Here is an 18,419-nt window from a genome sequence, read left to right as displayed (position 1 = left end):
CAAGAGGAATCGAATACCTCTTCACAAAAAAAAAAAAAAAGGAGAACATTCACGCTCTAAATAATAATATTGCATTTGAAAATTAATAAATATCTTTATTTTTTATTTGTATTATAATTGATTAACATCATTTAATAGTAATAAATATGCTTTTATTATCAATTATTACTCATATTTGATGAACATCATTTAATAGTAATAAATATGATTTATTATCAATTATTACTCATTTTATAGAAACAATAAATGATTTTTTTTAATAGATAGTTACAATATGTTACTAATCTTCCAGTTCAAATCCTTTCGCCCAAGAACTTTATGTATGGAGATGTGCTAATTAAGCTACAAGCTAGGAAGCACATACACTTTATTTGAGGTGTCGTACCTGTGTCAGACACTTGACACTTTTTGGACACTTCTACATGCGTGTCCCAACTATGTCATTTTTAAAAAAATTAAAAAAAAAAAATCTAGGACATAGTCGGGAAGAGGAACCATATACCTCTTCACAAAATAAAGAGAACATTCACACTCTGAATAGTAATATTGCATTTGGAAATTAATGAATTTCTTTATTTTTGATTTGTATTATAATTGATGAACATCATTTAATAGTAATAAATATGCTTTATTATCAATCATTACTCATATTTCATAGAAACAATAAATGATTTTTTTTTTGTGTACTTAAAATTTTTTTTTAGATAGTTACAATGTGCTGCTAATCTTGTAGTTCAAACCTTTCCGCGTTAGAACTTTGTGCATGGAGATGTGCTAATTAAGTTACAAGCTAGGAAGCTTAAACACTTTATTTGAGGTGCTGTACCCATGTCGGACACTTAACGCTTCTACATGTGTGTCCCAGCTGTGTCATTTAAAAAAAATAAAAATATAGGACACATTCGGGATACGAGAACAAGAGAAATCAAATACCTCTTCATAAAACAAAGAGAACATTCATGCTTTTGAATAATAATATTGCATTTCAAAATTAATTAATATCTTTATTTTTTATTTGAATTATAATTGATGAACATCATTTAATAGTAATAAATATGCTTTATTATCAACTATTACTCATATTTTATAAAAACAATGATTTTTTTTTTTTTTTTGGGTGTACTCCAAATTTTTTTTTTTGTTTTTGTTTTTTTTTTTTTGGTATGAAGAGAATGACGTTTGCTTCTAATGATAGCTCTTTATTATTAAACTAAGACATCAATCAATTTTTGGTGCAGGTGAAGATTGAACCCCAAATTTTTTATTTAATCATTAGAGATTTTACCAGTTGACCTAACTAGAACCTACAAAACAATAAATGATTAATAGTAATAAATTTGCTTTCTTATTAATTATTACTCTTAATTTGATAAAAAAATGATTAATAATAATAAATTTGTTTTATTATTAATTATTACTCTTAATTTGATATAAACAATAAATGATTAATAGTAATAAATTTGCTTTATTATATATTATTACTCTTAATTTGATAAAAACAATAAATGATTAATAATATATAGAAATACCACCGCACACCCTTGGTGCGATGGTCACTCTACAAATATAAGTACTTGTGAGTTGTGGGGGACAAGGGCCGGTATTCAAGTCTCTAGAAGGGATTTTTACACACATATACACTTAGATTAGACTAAAATAGAAATTCTATCTTGTATAAAAAATATATATATATATATATATAGAGAGAGAGAGAGAGAGAGAGAGAGAGAGAGAGAAATAAAATGTTCATTATTTCTATTAAATTGTTATATGAAAAATAAAATGTTCATTATTCTCGTATCTGTGCAGGTGCTTCCTAGGCTACAAGGCTCTTGGCGATGTGTTGCTAACCTGAATGGATCATAGAAATCAAATAATGATGCCTATTTCTTAGGAGTTCTAATAGGAAAATATTATTTTGATCTCAATATTCACTGCTAGAATTCTATATTAATCTTCCAACAGAATTCAAACAAACACAATTGTACAGAGAGACTAAACCACACCATAAAACAAAGACCCCAACCAAACTCCAATTCCAAAAGCATGGGAGCAACCAATGCTCATGTGTTACTTATATCATACCCAGCACAAGGGCATGTTGCACCATTCATGAAGTTGTCACACCTTCTAGTTCATCATGAGGTAAAGGTGACATTTGTGATAACAGAGTCTACACATGTACGAATGAAGAATGCATTGCCAGAGCTGGAAGACAAGCAGCACTTGATGAGGCTAGTCTCACTCCCTGATGGTTTGGAATCTGAGGATGATCGGAAAGATGAAAGGAAGCTTGGTTCGAGTATTGCTCAAGTCTTGCCTGGTCATATTGAGGACTTGATTAAGAAGGCTAACCAATTGGGTGGTGATGATGATCAGATCACTTGTGTTATTGCTGATGCAGCTTTTATGTGGGCTCTGGAGATTGCTGAGAAGATGGGGCTCAAGCGGGCAGTGTTTTGGACATCCGAACCAGGACTCTTGGCCTCGTCACTTAACATTCCGAAACTTCTTGAGGCAGGCATCATTGACACAAATGGTTAGTCTGTGACTCTGTTTGTTGTGTGTTAATTTTGTTTCTTTTCATTTTTACTTCTGCTATCGGATCATTATATCTTTTTTTTTTTTTTTTGAGAAAACCGGATCATTATATCCAGTTCTTCATATTTTGTTTTCCATTATGAGTAAAATGTCTATAGCATAGCAAGATCGCAGTGCCTTAAGGCCTGTGAAGCTATGGAAAGGATGCCAATTATTGTTCTTAACGTGTGTGCTTTGTGATAAGATCACCGCTAATAAATATGATTTTCTAAGTTAAGAATCATATAGCTCAACTGGCACCTCCTGCCTCTTGGAGATGTTCAGGGTTCAAATCTCCCCTCTCCTAACTATTGAATTATGGAAAAGAAGAGAGAGATATGATTTTCAAAATTTCACTAGGGAGAATGAACCTGCAGGAACTCCGAGAAAGGATGGGAAAATACAATTGTCACCAAACGTACCAGCTTTGAGCACTGCTGAGTTCTTCTGGACCTTTCCAGAGAATCTAGAGATGCAAAAGACCATGTTTTCTTATGCCCTTGCCATCCAGCAAAAGATGAAGTTATCCAACTGGCTACTGTGCCACTGGTTTCATGACCTCCACCCTGCAGCCAGTGATTTACTCCCAAACATGTTACCTATTGGTCCATTGCTGGCAAATGAGCATCCTGTTGGAAACCTTTGGAGAGAGGATTTAACTTGCTTGAGCTGGCTCGATGAACAACCAGCTGGATCAGTCATTTATGTAGCCTTTGGCAGCACGTCACTTGTATCCATTAGCCAGCACCAGTTTGATCAAATAGCACTTGGACTTGAACTTGCAGGTCGACCATTTCTGTGGGTGATAAAGTCAGACCTCACCAAAGGGTTCAACACCAAATACCCAAGTGGTTTTGCCAATGGAAAAATTGTTCAGTGGGCACCTCAAGAAAAGGTGTTGGCTCATCCTTCTGTTGCCTGTTTCTTGACACATTGCGGTTGGAACTCAACCTTGGAGAGCTTAAGCAATGAAGTTCCTTTCCTATGCTGGCCTCACTTTGGAGATCAACATTATGTCCAGAGCTGCATATGTGATGGTTGGAGGGTTGGCTTACCATTAAAAAAAGATGACAATGGGATCATTACAAACCATGAAATTAAGGGGAAGATTGACGAGTTGTTTTCTGATGATGACATAAGGGCAAATTCACTAAAGCTGAAGAACATGGCCAGAGAGAGTGTTGGGAAAGGGGGATCTTCTACAAAAAACTTGGAGTATTTTATTGAACAGATCAAGCATTAAAACGTCTCAAGGTGTGTTGGGCAAATCTTAGTGTCGAAACATGTCAAAATAAGGCCGTATCAATTAGGGCCAAAAGTTGTTTAAAAGACAGTTAATAATGTTTTGATCTCCTCAAAGATGAGTAGTTATTGGATAATAAACATCTAAAGCTTCAAAATAAATACAAATATTAGATTTGTTTGAAAGTTGACATAGTGTTGCTCCAACTAAGCACAAGCGATTTTTTTTTTTATATTTTATTTGCAATCTAAATTCAGTTAAAAAAAAGGTTTTTGATTTGTTTTAAGTTTTATCCCTACTTTGTGCATATATATAAACCACTTGTTGCACAACTTTTAGAGGCAGAAGGCAGATATGCCAGAGCTAAATAGAGAAATCATCTTTATGCTAGAGCTAAAACAAGAAAAACCATTTGTGTGTTCCAATGCATCTAAAGCCTTAAACATTTGAAACCACAAAAACTTTTCCAGTGACTTTTCTAGTGAGTTCACTGTAGCGAATCTTCAAGAAGGTTCCTTGAAGTTCCAGATGTTCTCATTTGTGCGGATGATGAGTTGCTATAAGAATTTAGGTCTATAGCGACCAAATTATCAACGAACAACCAAAAAGTTGCTACTAATAAGTACACATTATGTAGGCGGACCCTCTATAACATAACTAAAAATAAATAAATTTATTATTTTATTATTCTATTAATTTCTAATTGATCTAACTATTTTAAAAAAAAGTACACATTAGCCATTACAACTTATAGTCTTCAATAAATGCCAAAAAAAAAAAAATGTTCATAGTTGGTAGGTCTTTAATAAGATGGAGGAATTTTTTCACTTGCAGGAAGTGGTGGGAAATATTGGCGACAACCATAAATTTTTTAACGATGACATTTGCGTTGCTAAAATAAGATTTATATTCGTGACAGACCTTGTTTTTGCTAACGATGATCTTGCATGTCATCATTGATATGTGGCCAAGATAAATATAGTATATGTGATTTCTATATTGGTGACGACATTTGTGGTCATTAAAAAGTGAAATTTAGTGACAACATTGCTTCTTGTTCCTAATAGTGAACTTTTAGGCGTTTGTAGAGGTTATAATAGATAGTCTAGATGTGCAAAGGCTTTGTAAGTAGACTAGGTCCTTAAATTACAAAATCTGTTTTCCAAGATCATCTTTGAGTGGACTTTATGTGCTTGTGTAGTAACCCTATTTAGGGGTGCACATGAAACCCACCAACCCGATGCCTCGGTTGGTTTTCATAGGTTGAGAGTTGGGTTGAAATTTTATTTTGAGCATTAGGTTAGCTCAGGTTTGGGTTGATAGTCTTTTCAACCCACCTAACCCAACCCAACTATTCATATATATATATATATATATATAAGTTTATTTTATTTCCCTTATATTATTTTTTTAGTTTGTGTTAGATAATAGATTGACCCCCCAGTTAATTAACCAATGACCTAAGTTGATTAATTAGTCCAAATTACATGAAAAACTAATTCAAGCACAATCAAATAACCAAACTAAATTAAATGTAGTGGAAAATAAGTTTGATAGTGCAATTTGATCACGATAGGGAAAACTATCGCAGACAAAACCCTACCCAGTGAATTTTAGGTCATCACTACTGAAGAATCCACTAACATGAATAGAGTTTACAAGTACAAGGAATCTTACCCAATCTTGAAGTACCTACCTACAATAGAACCTACTAATCTATATGAAAGCTTAGCTTTAATCCTCCATTGGACTACTTCTTGAAGAAGACTTCTCCTTCACACAAATCTCCTATTTTTGACTCACATCACATCAACCTATATTTGATTGTTGTAGCTTTGTAATGTTCTTCAAATCACACCTTGATAAGCCGGTATCATCTTGGTACAAAACCCTAGGTGCACAAACGTTGCAGCAACTCTTGTTATGCATGTCTTTCTATATTATCATGACGATGATAAAATATCTTTTATATACTATGGAACCCTAGTGCATGAATCTCTAGAAAGGCCAAGTCATTGTGGGATAAAATGAAAATTTATTTTTCTAGTTTTCTTGAGGCTTGATGGATCGAGAGGTGTTGAGACATATATTGAGATTCATTTATTCTCAATAGATCAACAATTATCGAGAATTGTAGTTTCAACATTTCTTAAGTAGTATTGTGTCTTTGATTTTTCATACTTCTAGATAAAATGTGACGAACTTGAACTTAGACTAAATTACATAAAAAGTGCGTTTTGATCTCGGATATGCGTATAAATAAAAATATGACCCTTATAGTGTTTGATCGATTTTGGTATTTTGAGAATTAGTTTTGATGAGCTTGGGAATTTGGAATATAACTAAGCATATTACATAGATTGTAATAATTTATTGAAAATAGTGTTTAAATAATTAATGAAATCCCAACTTTTACAAGGAATAAAATATATATGCACAACCCATTAATCCGACCCATGTGTGTTAGGTTGGGAATTTCTCAACCCAACAAGGTTGGGTTGGGTTTAAAAGCCCTTCCAACCCAACCCAACCAAACCTAACCCATGCACACACTTAACCCTATTTTACAACTTGCATTTAATCTCATATGAGGGTAAAATGGCAGTTTTGCATATAACGGTTAGAAGTTAGAACTATAATTTTAAAGGAGCCAGCCATTTTAGAACTATAATCTCTCCTTCTTAGAGGAGCTAGGCATTGTACTTCCTCCTACGATCACCCTTATCTCTCCAAGTGGGGCTCTCGGCCGCTCTTTGACTCGTCGGTTGGGTTTGGGGTCCGTTGGTGGGTTCTCTTCGCCTCTGACAAACTGCAGTAATTTTCCTTGCTTGATGAGGACTTCTATCTGCTGGTTTAGGTCATAACACTCGAAAGTGTCATGCCCATGATCTCGGTGGAAACGACAATACTTATTTCTAGGCCTTTTATTTGGATCGCCCTTCAACTTGTCTGGCCAAGTCAGTGCTACATCGTCTCTTATCTGCATGAGGAATTGGTCAAGTAGGGTATTTAGTGGGGTGAAGTTGATAGTCCTCCCGGGTGGAGGTCTTGATCTCCTATCATCATTTCGGTCACTCGTCCGGGTAGACTTTCTTCCTCTGTCGGGACGGGGATAGTCTTGTCTTTCCCTTTTCTTTGGTTTACCCCTTTGGAAAATCATGGCGTCCTTAGCATTCATATAGTTCGTAGCCTTGTATAGCATGTTGGCCATTGTCTTCGGGTCGTTCTTGTAGATGGAGAAGAGGAACTTTCCCGACTGTAGTCCGTTGGTGAATGCGGTGACCAAAACTTTGTCATTGGTCTTGTTAATCAAAAGGGCCTCCTTGTTGAAACAAGTCACGTATGACCTCAGGCTTTCGTCTTCCCATTGCTTAATGTTCAACAGGTTTTTTGAGGACCTCTTGTACCTCTTCCCCTCGATAAAGTGGGTGAAAAAGTGTTCGCTCAACTCCTTAAAGGTAGAAATGGTGTTGGGGGTCAATTTGCTGAACCATACCCTTGCTAGTCCATTGAGTATAGTGGGGAATGCCCTACACATAATCTCATCTGGAATCCTTTGTAGGTGCATGAGGGTCTTGAATGACTCCAGATGGTCGAGTGGGTCTTGTGACCCATCGTACGCTTCCACTTGCGGCATTCGGAACTTGGCTCGGAAGGGGAAAGAAGTTACTTGTGCTATGAAAGGTGAGTCTATCCACTGAATTAGCTTGTTCAGGTTGGTCGATACCCGTCCCCTCATGGCGTTCATTATCATGTCAATCTTCTCCTTCATCATCTGCATGTCTTGAGCCATGTGCATTGTGTTGATTTCTAGTTCCGACAGGTGGTTAGTGTCTTCTTGCTTGTCTCGCTTGCTGGGGATGTTGCTTTCTTCTTGATCATCCCTTTTCTGTCAGTCTTCCGTCAGGAGGTGGTTGCCGTTCTATTCCTTGTTATCCCATCCATCGCACTAATCTTCGGGCCGTCGCTCATTCCTCTGGTTTAGTTGCAACTCCAACTCCTGGTTGTGCTGGGTGAGCCGTTCAACTGCTGCTGCCAAGGTTTGCACTTGTCTTTCCAAGGTAATGGAGGGGTTCCTTGTCTCCTGGTTGATGGCAGCCATTGATCGCATTTGGACCATGAAACTATTTTTCTTAGAATCGGTGATATGGCCAATCACTCATCCCCACAGACGGTGCCAACTGATGATGCACAAAAATCGTCAGTGAGTTGATTGTCCTCGATCGCTCCAATGGGTAACTAAAGAATAAGAAACCAAGAACCTAACAGAGAGTACCGGTGGAGTGCCAACCAAAGACCCTCCGAAAGTTAAGTCAGTGAATGAGAAATCTCCAAGAACTCTATAGTGAGAGAGATAGGGATTTTTTGTGTACCTTGGAAACGAGAAGGCCTGTGGTTTATATAGTGATGCGTAGGAGACCTATATCCTGAGAAGATAGAGTTTTTCCTTATAGGGAGGAGGTGGAGTTAATGACACTGAGATCTTAGGGATACCTTCCATACTGGGAAGGAAAAAGTTGTGGGGTAGGGTCTTTGTGCGTGGTGTGCAAGATATTTCCATATGAGAACATGCGTGGAGACCATGCAAGGCCACGTTAGATTTGTCGGTCTGCCCATACTTTTGTTGATGTGATCTGTCCACAGTACGGAAGTGTATCCGTCAGCTTAACAAGGGTCTGTCTGCTCAGCCATTAGCTTCTGCTAGTGTAGGGCTTAAGGTTTCAGATGGACCTTCCTCAAGACTGACGGCTCCTTCGGGGATTGGCGCTGTCGGCTTTACTCTTTGCTAATGGGCTCTTATTGTTTAAGATTTAATTTTTTATTCCAAAAATACCCTTATCAGTATCCCAAAGTTTATTGCGTACGGAATCATAGATATTGAAGGCAATATCTGCCTGCTATTAACAATTCTAACTTGTTTACTTTACTAAAAAAATTTTTGCTTTACATGTTGATACCTAATTGAGCAACTCATAATCAAGCATCTTCAGTATTTAATATTTGGTGTAAGAAATGTGAAAAAGGATAAGAATGTACCATCCACATAATTAGTGACATATACTTGTATAATTTTGATAAAAAAAAAAAAGTTGAACCACCCTCTAGGAACTCTAATAAAAGGCAACTTGATCTGACTGTCAAAGGAAATCCCAGCATGGAGTAGCACCGAGTTGTCTTGGAGCTTTTCAGGAGACTCAAAGATGCAAAAACATTATTTTTGAATATTATTCTTCAAGAGTGAACCATTATGTGAAGCAATGCAACTGGCTTCTCAGCAACTCATTTCATGAACTTGACTCACTGGCCTGCGATTTAATTCCTAGGATCATACCTGTTGGCCCATTACTTTTGGGCAACCAATTGAGCAATTATGTTGGAAGCCATGGCCTCAGAATTAAACTTGTCTAAGCTGGCTTTATAAACAACCTATGGGTTCAGTCATTTATGTTGCTTTTGGTAGCTTAGCAACCTTCAGGCAACAACAGTTTGATGAACTAGCACTTGGTCTTGAACTCATAGGCAAGCCATTTTTGTGGGTTGTTGGATTAGACATAACAGATGGAGCATTTGCTGAATTCTTGCTTGTGTTTAGAACAAGACTAAATGATCGTGGAATAATTGTTGAATGGGCACCTCAAGAGAGGGTGTTAGACCATCCTTCTATTGGATGTTTTCTAAGCCATTGTGGATGGAATTCAACCTTGGAGGGTATAAGCATGGGAGTCCGATTTCTGTGTTGGCCTTTCTTTATAGATCAATTACATAATAGGAGTTCCATATGTGATGTTTGGATGATTGGTTTAGGGTTGACCCTAGATGAAAATGGGCTCATCACGAGGCATGAAATCAAAACAAAAATATAAACACTGCTCTCTGATGATGGTATTAAAACAAATGCACTGAAGCTAAAGAAAATGGCCAAAACGAGTGTAACTGAAGGTGGATCCTCTTTTAAGAATTTTGAAAGCTTTATTGAACAATTAAAGCATTAAGGATGTTATAAAGTGTTATTGTTATATTGTTTCTAAGTGTGTCCAAGCACGTCCTTATTAAGATATTATTTTGAATTGTGTTCCTTAAAAATGAAGCTTTAGATTGAAAGAAATAGTGTGCGTGTGCGAGTGTTCCTTAAACCGGTATCATCTTGGTAAAAACCCTAGGTGCACAAACATCGCAACAACTCCTTGTTATGTGTGTGTCTTTCTATATCTAAGATGAAGATAAAATATCTTTTATAAGCTATGGAACCCTAGTGCATGAATCTCTAGAAAGGCCAAGTCATTGCGGGCTAAAACAGAAAATTTTTGTTTAGTTTTCCCAAGGCTTTATGGATCGAGCGGTGTTGAGACATGTATTGAGATTCATTTATTCTCAATAGATTGACAAGTAGCTAGAATTGCAGTTTCAACATTTCTTGAGTAGTATTGTGTTTTCGATTTATCCCAGTTGTAGATAAAATGTGACAAACTTAAACTTAGAATGAATTACTTAAGAAGTGCGTTTTGATCTCAGATATGCCAATACATAAAAATATGACCCTTACTGTTTGATTGATTTTGGTATTTTGAGAATTATTTTTGGAATTTATAATATAATTTAAGCATATTACATGGATTGTAATAATTTATTGAAAATAATGTTTAAATAATTAATGAAATCCCAACTTTTATAAGGCATAAAATATATATACATAACCCATCGACTTGACCTATGTGAGTTACGTTCGAAAATTCTTAACTTGACAAGGTCAAGTTGGGTTGAAAAACCCTTCCAACCCAACCCAACTCAACCCATGCTTACTCTTAAGTTTCGTTTGGGAGGAGGGAATAGAATGGAATGGAAAGGAATGAAAAGAATAATTTATAATATTCTTTCCTTCCCTTGTTTGGGAGTTTTAATGGAGGGAATAGAGAGTCTATTCCCTTGTTTGGGAGTTTAAGTGGGAGGGAATGGAATGGGTAGGAGGGAACACTCATTCCTATTTTTTCCCTTAAAACCTCAAATTGTCATTCCCCTCGAAATTAGGAGGGATGGGAGGGAATGAAATTAGATTTAATGATTTTTTTTACTAAAGCTCCCAAAATACCCCTATATATTCAATCCTTTATTTTAAAATAGGGATCGAATAGTAATATTTTCATAGAATGATTCAATTCCATTCCCTCCATGTTACTCCCAAACAAGATTACTTACATTCCATTCATTTTTATATCTTTCCATTCCTATATTTTAAAACATTTAATCAAGGTTACCTAATTCCATTCCATTCATTTTCTTTACTTAAATACATTCCATTCCATTCAATTTCTTTCCATTCTCTTATAATCATTCCATTTCATTCCCTTATGAACTTCCAAACGAAGCCTTAACCCTATTTTATAACTCGCATTTAACCTCATATGAGGGTAAAACGGTAGCTTCACATCTAACGGTTGAATTATAATTTTAGACTTTGGATTTCTAATTACTTCTCACAAAATAAATCTTGAAGCTTAATGATTAAAATGATATGCCATGAGCTCCAATCGAACCATTGGATTGAAAGATATTGTGAAGTCAAATTTCAATGGCTGAATGCATTTCCATATTTAGTCAAATCACGTGTAATTATGAAAAATTGATTTTGATTGGTTCCATAAGGAATAAATTTAAAATTAATGACATGTCACGAACTTTTTGGATTTGACTTAAAATAATCATGAGGGAGCGCACATTGGACAATTTATATTGTCAAACATTAATAATCCCTAATTGATTGGTTAAATAATATTTTAAAAGGGATACTAGATGATTAGGCAATAATTAAGGGTTATTATTATTAAAGTCAATGTAATTTGGCCTGAAATTGGCAAGAGTCCTAGTTTTACCTCAATTTTTATCCAAATAAAGAATAAAAATGTAGGCTAGCATTGGCTCTACTACTTCGTCTGCTGATCTGTAGACATAGGGCAATATCAAAGTGTCGAAACCAACTGACACAAAATTTCAAATTCTAGCTCCTTTTTTTCCCTTCAACTTCAAAATTTGAATTCAAAGCTCCCAAAATCCGAGTTAGCCAGGGGCGGTGCCTAGGACCACCCTGACCCAATTTTTATTTTTATTTTTATTTTATATAATAATTTAAAATTTTTTATTTGTCTACCCTTCAAAAAAAATTTGGTAACACCCTCAGTTTTTTTTATGCCAATAAAATTAAATTTTGCTCCACAATTTGTTCTACATTCAGTGGATGAATGATTACTTGGTTGTGTATATTAAAAGAGATGTAGCTTGTAGTATTGATAATGAGACTATCATGCACCGATTTCAAAATACGAAAACTCGTAGAAAGCAATTGTAAAATTTATATATTTACGTGTTTTTTTATTGTTGTTGTTGTCAACATATGAATTTTTCTTTTTATTAAATTGTATAATTTATGTTTCTTAAAGAACATCTTGAGAAAAATTCTTGGAGCCGCCACTGGAGTTAGCCCACCTACTCCCTTTCTAGGGGTAATTCTTACATGCTCCAGAAGCAATGCTCCCTCCTCTCACATAAGGGTGGGCCCCACGGTGGGACCCACACATGGGAACCACTCCTCACGTGAGAGGAGGGAGCATTGCTCCCGAAGCACCTAAGTTTTTTCCCCTTTCTAGAGTCTTCTTATGCTTTTTAAATATACGGGGGATTTATTAGTTCAAGGCACCCCACTCTGCTAGAGTTCGAGTGGAAGAAAAAAAAAATAATGGTCATTGTGCATCCAACCTTCCCAGTGTTGGATTGCGACTAAGTATTTCATTGCTCCTGTTTTATGGTTCTAGAGAACTTCCCCCCCTTTTGTTGTTTATATATATAATTTTATGCAAGTTAGTGTTGTTATGTTTTAGTGCTATTATGATAGAATAAAAACATATTTTGTGGTGATGTTATCATGGTAACTAGGATCCAAGCATGTTAGTGATGTTCTTGTGAGATTAATTTGTTCATATGTAGTTCATGAGATAAAATTAATCATGGTTAATCTTTAATTCCCACTAATTACATGCAATAACATGTTTATTTTTCCATTCTCTCGTAATTTTTTTATATCATAGGTCCATGATCATCACTAATCATAAACAATCGCATGTTTTTCTTTTAAATTTCAAATCATGTTCTTATGGCATGTTCATCATCCCCTTCTTTTCAATCTTGACATGCGCTTGTTTGCTTATAGCACATTATTTATTTGGGGATGTGACATGTTAATTGGCCACCATAGTCTAGTAGACTAATTTTATCTGGCGGTGAACACCTTTCCACCTTGTAACTTAGCATTAAAACTTAGATTACGGGTTCTTAAATTAAGGTTTTATCCAAGTATCATCTTTTTAGAATGTAACTAGAATTAAAGCCATGTAACTTTTCTCTTAGATTATATCTAGGATTGCAACCATGTAATGTTTTAAGTTGTACTCAAATTGATGTACATTTTTATCAAACCAATGAAATGAGACATTTTATTTATTTATTTATGGTTTTCTTAATTTTCCAATAAAATAAGTGGCAACTCCATACAAAACCTTTGATTTAGGAGGAAATATATATTAAGTTGAATCACCACCATGAGGGACACGAACAAGTCTCAACCATTTATGTAGGTTTGGCCCAAGGTAGAGGTGGGCCGAGGTTTTGGTCGTGGTCACTCACAGCTTGCGTTGTGGAATGCACATTTGTGTGGGTTCAAAGTACACATATCTCGACCTTACTTTTTTTCTTGAATAGTTAATATAACATATAAGGACGCTATTTATTCCAAAAGTTTAAATTTATGAGTTTGGGCCTAACTATATATAATTAACTACTCATTCTTATCATTATTATTCACCATGAGACTTTACTCATACTTACATACTCAACAATAATTATACTTTAAGACAATGTCTGTTTCTCAAAAAAAAATAAAATAAGACAATGTCAATGAAGATTGCATTGTACCAATGTTAATCGGAGTCGAGGATCAGCACTGCCACCTGTTCAGTTCGTGAGCGGTTGGAGATTGGTGATGACCCAAAAGATGAAAGGAAGCTAGGTGGGATTATTGCTCAGTAGAGTCATGCCTGGTTAACTGGAGGACTCGATAAGAAGACCAATTAAACTGATGTTGGTTCAGATTGCTCTCATCATTGCTGATTTTGGTATCTTGTTTTTTCACATTTTCTATTTTATAATAATTAATGAGAGTAAATTACACCGATCTCTCTTGAGTTTTTCAGAATTTAGACTCACCTCCCATCTAGTCTGGAATAAAATACTCACCTCTCTTAAAATACAAATTATTTACACTAACATGACTAACCTCCCTAAGATGACTGAAAAGAAAGTTTTAAAAATGATGAATATCGTATTCTACCCTTAACTTAAACTGCCATCCTCACACTCTCTAATAGAGGATTTGAATTTGTTTTTCTGAGATTTTTAGCTCATTTTTTTAGTCATCAAGAAGAGGTGAGTGTCTAATTTCAAAATAGAGGAGAGGTGAGTGTAATGACATAAAACCTTAGGGAGGTCAGTGCAATTTTTCCTGCCATATGGGTTAATTAAAGTTGTGTTTTTACAAAGATTGTATAACAAGATTTAGCCTATTTCAAAGATTTTCTTAAGCTAGCCAATCCGTAACTACTTCACTCATAGAAATGTGTCATGGGCTTAAGGGCATACTACTGATACAAATATGTATATGTTGGTGTATGAAGGCAGTAACTGACCGCCACATATTATGGGCAAGCGAACACATGTGCTAGCAATAGCATACCCTGCACAAGGCCATGTAGAGCCTCTCATGAAGTTGTATCCGGGGAAAAAAAAAGTGAGGACCAAAATGGAAATTGGCCCAAAATGTAGGACCAAACGTATATTAACCCTTAAAAAAAATTATAACAAGTGTTTTAATAAAACATACAACATGTATCTAAGTTTTAGTTGATAAAGACAACAACTTATTTGTTTTTATCAAAATTTTAAGGTAAAATAACAATAAGTGTTTTAACAAAACATGCAACATGCATCTAAGTTTCAGTTGATGAAGACAACAATTTATTTATTTTTATCAATTTCTTTAGATTAAATAACAATAAGTATTTTAACAAACCATGCAACATGCATCTAAGTTTCAGTTGATAGAGACAACAATTTATTTGTTTTTATCCATTTCTTTAGATTAAATAAAGATAAGTGTTTTAACAAAGCATGCAACATGCATTTTAGATAAAATAACAATAAGTGTTTTAACAAAAAGTGTGTTTTAATTGATAGAGACAACTACTTATTTGTTTTTGTTAATTTCTTTAAGTACAATAACGATAAGTTTTTTTTAACAAAGCATGCAACGTGAATCTAAATTTTAGTAGATAGAGACCAACTTATTTGTTTTTAATCATTTTTTTTTTGATTAAAGTAACAATAAGTGTTTTAAGATATGCAACATGCATCTAATTTTTAGAAATTTAAATCCCACTCCAACTAAATATCTATTACCATTATTTTAATACATATATTCACCCATGCACTTTCCATAGAATCCCTTTTGCACCCCACGTTTTTGTTTATTTTATTTTTTGTTTTTTTCAAGTTACAACTTATGCATATGTATTTGTATTGGATAGATATACATGTTGTATAGATTTATAGAAGTTGATGGCATCGGAACAATTTTTTTCCTAATAAACAATTATTGTCATTAATTATTAAATTATTATTTCTTAATTGTTAGGATATATTTCCTTAAATTAAGGGATAAAATTAACAGCAGTTTAATCTATGCAAAATTTTATCATTTAAATTTTATCAAATTTATATTCTATTCAAACTAAAAATCTATTATAAATTTTTTTAAACTTCCATCCCTCGAAACAAAAGACAATTCTAAGCTGAAAAACCGGAATCCCCTCCCCTGCAACCTCCCACACTTTATTTCCCCTCAAGTAGCATCTTAGGTTTTATTAATTATTTAAAAATATTATTTTATTAATTGTAGCCCCTCCCCCTTCCGATTTCACGTTTGTGTGAAAGTGCTATAAAAATCCAACCAATACCTCTTAAAATGCGTGAGCCCGAAATCCCTTTGAAAATTTGTGTCATGGACAGCCAGGGCAGGCAACCGCATGTGCTGGTCATACCATGTCCTGTACAGGGTCATGTTGCCCCTCTAATGAAGTTGTCACACAAGATTGTTGATCATGGGATCAAGGTCACATTTGTTAACACTGAGTTTATACATGCAAAAGTGACAACTTCAATGGTAGTGAAGAGTGAAGAGAAGAGCCCAATAAGGCTAGTCTCAATCCCAGATGGGCTAGAACCTGGGGATGATCGAAAAGATGTTCTTAAGCTGACACAAAGTATGCTGAAAGTTATGCCAGTCCATTTGATGGACTTGATTGAGAAAATTAATCAGTCAAATGATGATGATCAGATCAGTTGTGTCATTGCTAGTATAGCGGCTGGGTGGGCACTAGAAGTTGCTGAGAAGATGGGAATTAAAAGGGCGGCATTTTGGCCTGCTGGACCAGGAAACTTGGCTTTTTTACTTCATGTCCCGAAGCTCATTGAGGATGGAATAATAGATACTAAAGGTAAAAATCTTGCTGCTATTAATAATTCTAACTTGTTTATGTTATTAAAAAAGATTTTGATTTACATGTTGAAACCTTATTGAGCAATTCATAATCAAGCATCTTCAGTATTTAATATTTGGTATAAGAAAGGTGAAAAAGGATAAGAATGTACCGGCCACATAATTAGTGACATATACTTGTTTAATTTTGAGAAAAAAAAAAATAATAGTTGAATCACCCTGTAGGAACTCCAATAAAAGACAACTTGATCTGGTTGTCAAAGGAAATCCCAGCATGCAGTAGCACTGAGTTGCCTTGGAGCTTTCCAGGAGACTCAAAGCTACAAAACATTATTTTTGAATATTATGCTTCGAGAGCGAACCATTATGTCAAACAATGCAACTGGCTTCTCTGCAACTCATTCCATGAACTTGACTCAGCGGTCTGCGATTTAATTCCTGGGATCATACCTGTCGGCCCATTACTTTTGGGCCATCAATTGAGCAATTATGTTGGAAGCTTTTGGCCTCAGAATTCAACTTGTCTAAGCTGGCTTGATAAACAACCTGTGGGTTCAGTCATTTATGTTGCCTTTGGCAGCATAGCAACCTTTAGCCAGAAACAGTTTGATGAACTAGCACATGGTCTTGAACTCATAGGCCAAACTTTTTTGTGGGTTGTCCGATCAGATATAACAGATGGACCACTTGCTGAATTCTTGCATGTGTTTAGAACAAGACTAAATGATCGTGGAATGATTGTTGAATGGGCACCTCAAGAGAAGGTGTTAGACCACCCTTCTATTGCATGTTTTGTAAGCCATTGTGGATGGAATTCAACCTTGGAGGGTATAAGCATGGGAGTTCGATTTCTATGTTGGCCTTTCTTTTCAGACCAATTCCATAATAGGAGTTACATATGTGATGTTTGGAAGATTGGTTTAGGGTTGACCCCAGATGAAAATGGGCTCATCACGAGGCATGAAATCAAAACAAAAATAGAAACACTGCTCTCTGATGATGGTATAAAAAGAAATTCATTGGAGCTAAAGAAAATGGCCAAAACGAGTGTAACTGAGGGTGGATCCTCTTCTAAGAATTTCGAAAGCTTTATTGAACAAATAAAGCATTAAGGATGTTATGAAGTGTTACTGTTATATTGTTTCTAAGTGTTTTCAAGTATGTCCTTACTAAGATATTATTTTGAATCGTGTTCCATAAAAATGAAGCTTTAGATTGAAAGAAATAGTGTGTGTGTGTGCACCAACCTATGTAAGGATATGGATTTCCTTAATGGATTGCAAAGTTAGCATCATTAGTTGAACAAGCTTTTAATGCTTCTTAGGCTAAACTAGCTTCTTTTTCTTTATGGCAAGAGTCTTATAGCTCAATTATTTAATATCTGTTGTAATATTATTTTTTCTCATATCAAGTGAGAGCGAGGGGTGAGATATATAATATTGTCAATATGGAGTCTTTTGATAGTTGGTCTATTAATTTTGTTTCAACACGTACGGTCAAACTAATTAGCCATTTGTTAGCTAAATGGTTTTTATTTATTTTTATAGACGTGGTAGAATTTTAACCTATAATGTCCGTTTCTTAATAATTACTCTTAATCATAAAACCAAGACATGAATTGATTTTTGGTGTGGGGGGTTTGAATCCTAAATTTTTTATTGATGACAAGAGATTTTACAATTTGAGTTAACTAAAACCTACTCTCAAGGTGTCTTTTGTTGTAATAAATTTGGGCAATTAATTTTCTTAATTTGGTTGAAACCAAATAGGAATGCCCGAGAATTTAAGAGAATTCCTAGGATCGTTGAAAATTACCTTGAACCTAACACAACTTAGATCTAATATCTAGCTATTAAAAATTCAACTTGTTTCTGTTATTAAAAATTATTCTGCTTTAGATGTTGCAACTCATAATTAATAAGCATATTTAGTATTTAATATTTGGTGTCAAAGAAGAAAGGGAAAAAAAGTATAAGAAGATAAAGTCCACAAAATTTG

The 18,419-nt window shown here is 34.8% G+C and overlaps 3 protein-coding genes across 3 annotated transcripts; 2 read left to right on the top strand and 1 right to left on the bottom strand.

The window, feature by feature from the left end:
* Positions 1–1,841: 1,841 nt before the first annotated feature.
* Positions 1,842–3,939, top strand: LOC112039481 (UDP-glycosyltransferase 83A1). The gene is made up of 2 exons (XM_024072355.2): positions 1,842–2,539; positions 2,958–3,939. The coding sequence occupies exons 1-2, from the start codon at positions 2,047–2,049 to the stop codon at positions 3,821–3,823; spliced, it is 1,359 nt and encodes a 452-aa protein (XP_023928123.1). The 5' UTR covers positions 1,842–2,046; the 3' UTR covers positions 3,824–3,939.
* Positions 3,940–6,488: 2,549 nt separating this feature from the next.
* LOC112039470 (uncharacterized) lies at positions 6,489–7,616 on the bottom strand. The gene has a single exon (XM_024072346.1). It carries the CDS (start codon positions 7,614–7,616, stop codon positions 6,489–6,491), a length of 1,128 nt encoding a protein of 375 aa, XP_023928114.1.
* An 8,271-nt stretch (positions 7,617–15,887) lies between these two features.
* On the top strand, positions 15,888–17,533 carry LOC112039469 (UDP-glycosyltransferase 83A1). Its single transcript, XM_024072345.1, has 2 exons — positions 15,888–16,419; positions 16,647–17,533. Exons 1-2 carry the CDS (start codon positions 15,888–15,890, stop codon positions 17,531–17,533), a joined length of 1,419 nt encoding a protein of 472 aa, XP_023928113.1.
* Positions 17,534–18,419: the final 886 nt, after the last annotated feature.

Source organism: Quercus suber, unplaced genomic scaffold (assembly GCF_002906115.3).
Source record: "Quercus suber isolate HL8 unplaced genomic scaffold, Cork oak 2.0 scaffold_717, whole genome shotgun sequence".
Taxonomy (NCBI): Eukaryota; Viridiplantae; Streptophyta; class Magnoliopsida; order Fagales; family Fagaceae; genus Quercus; species Quercus suber.
The sequence above is the reverse complement of the archived record's forward strand: the minus strand, read 5'-3'. Positions and strand labels throughout refer to the sequence as shown.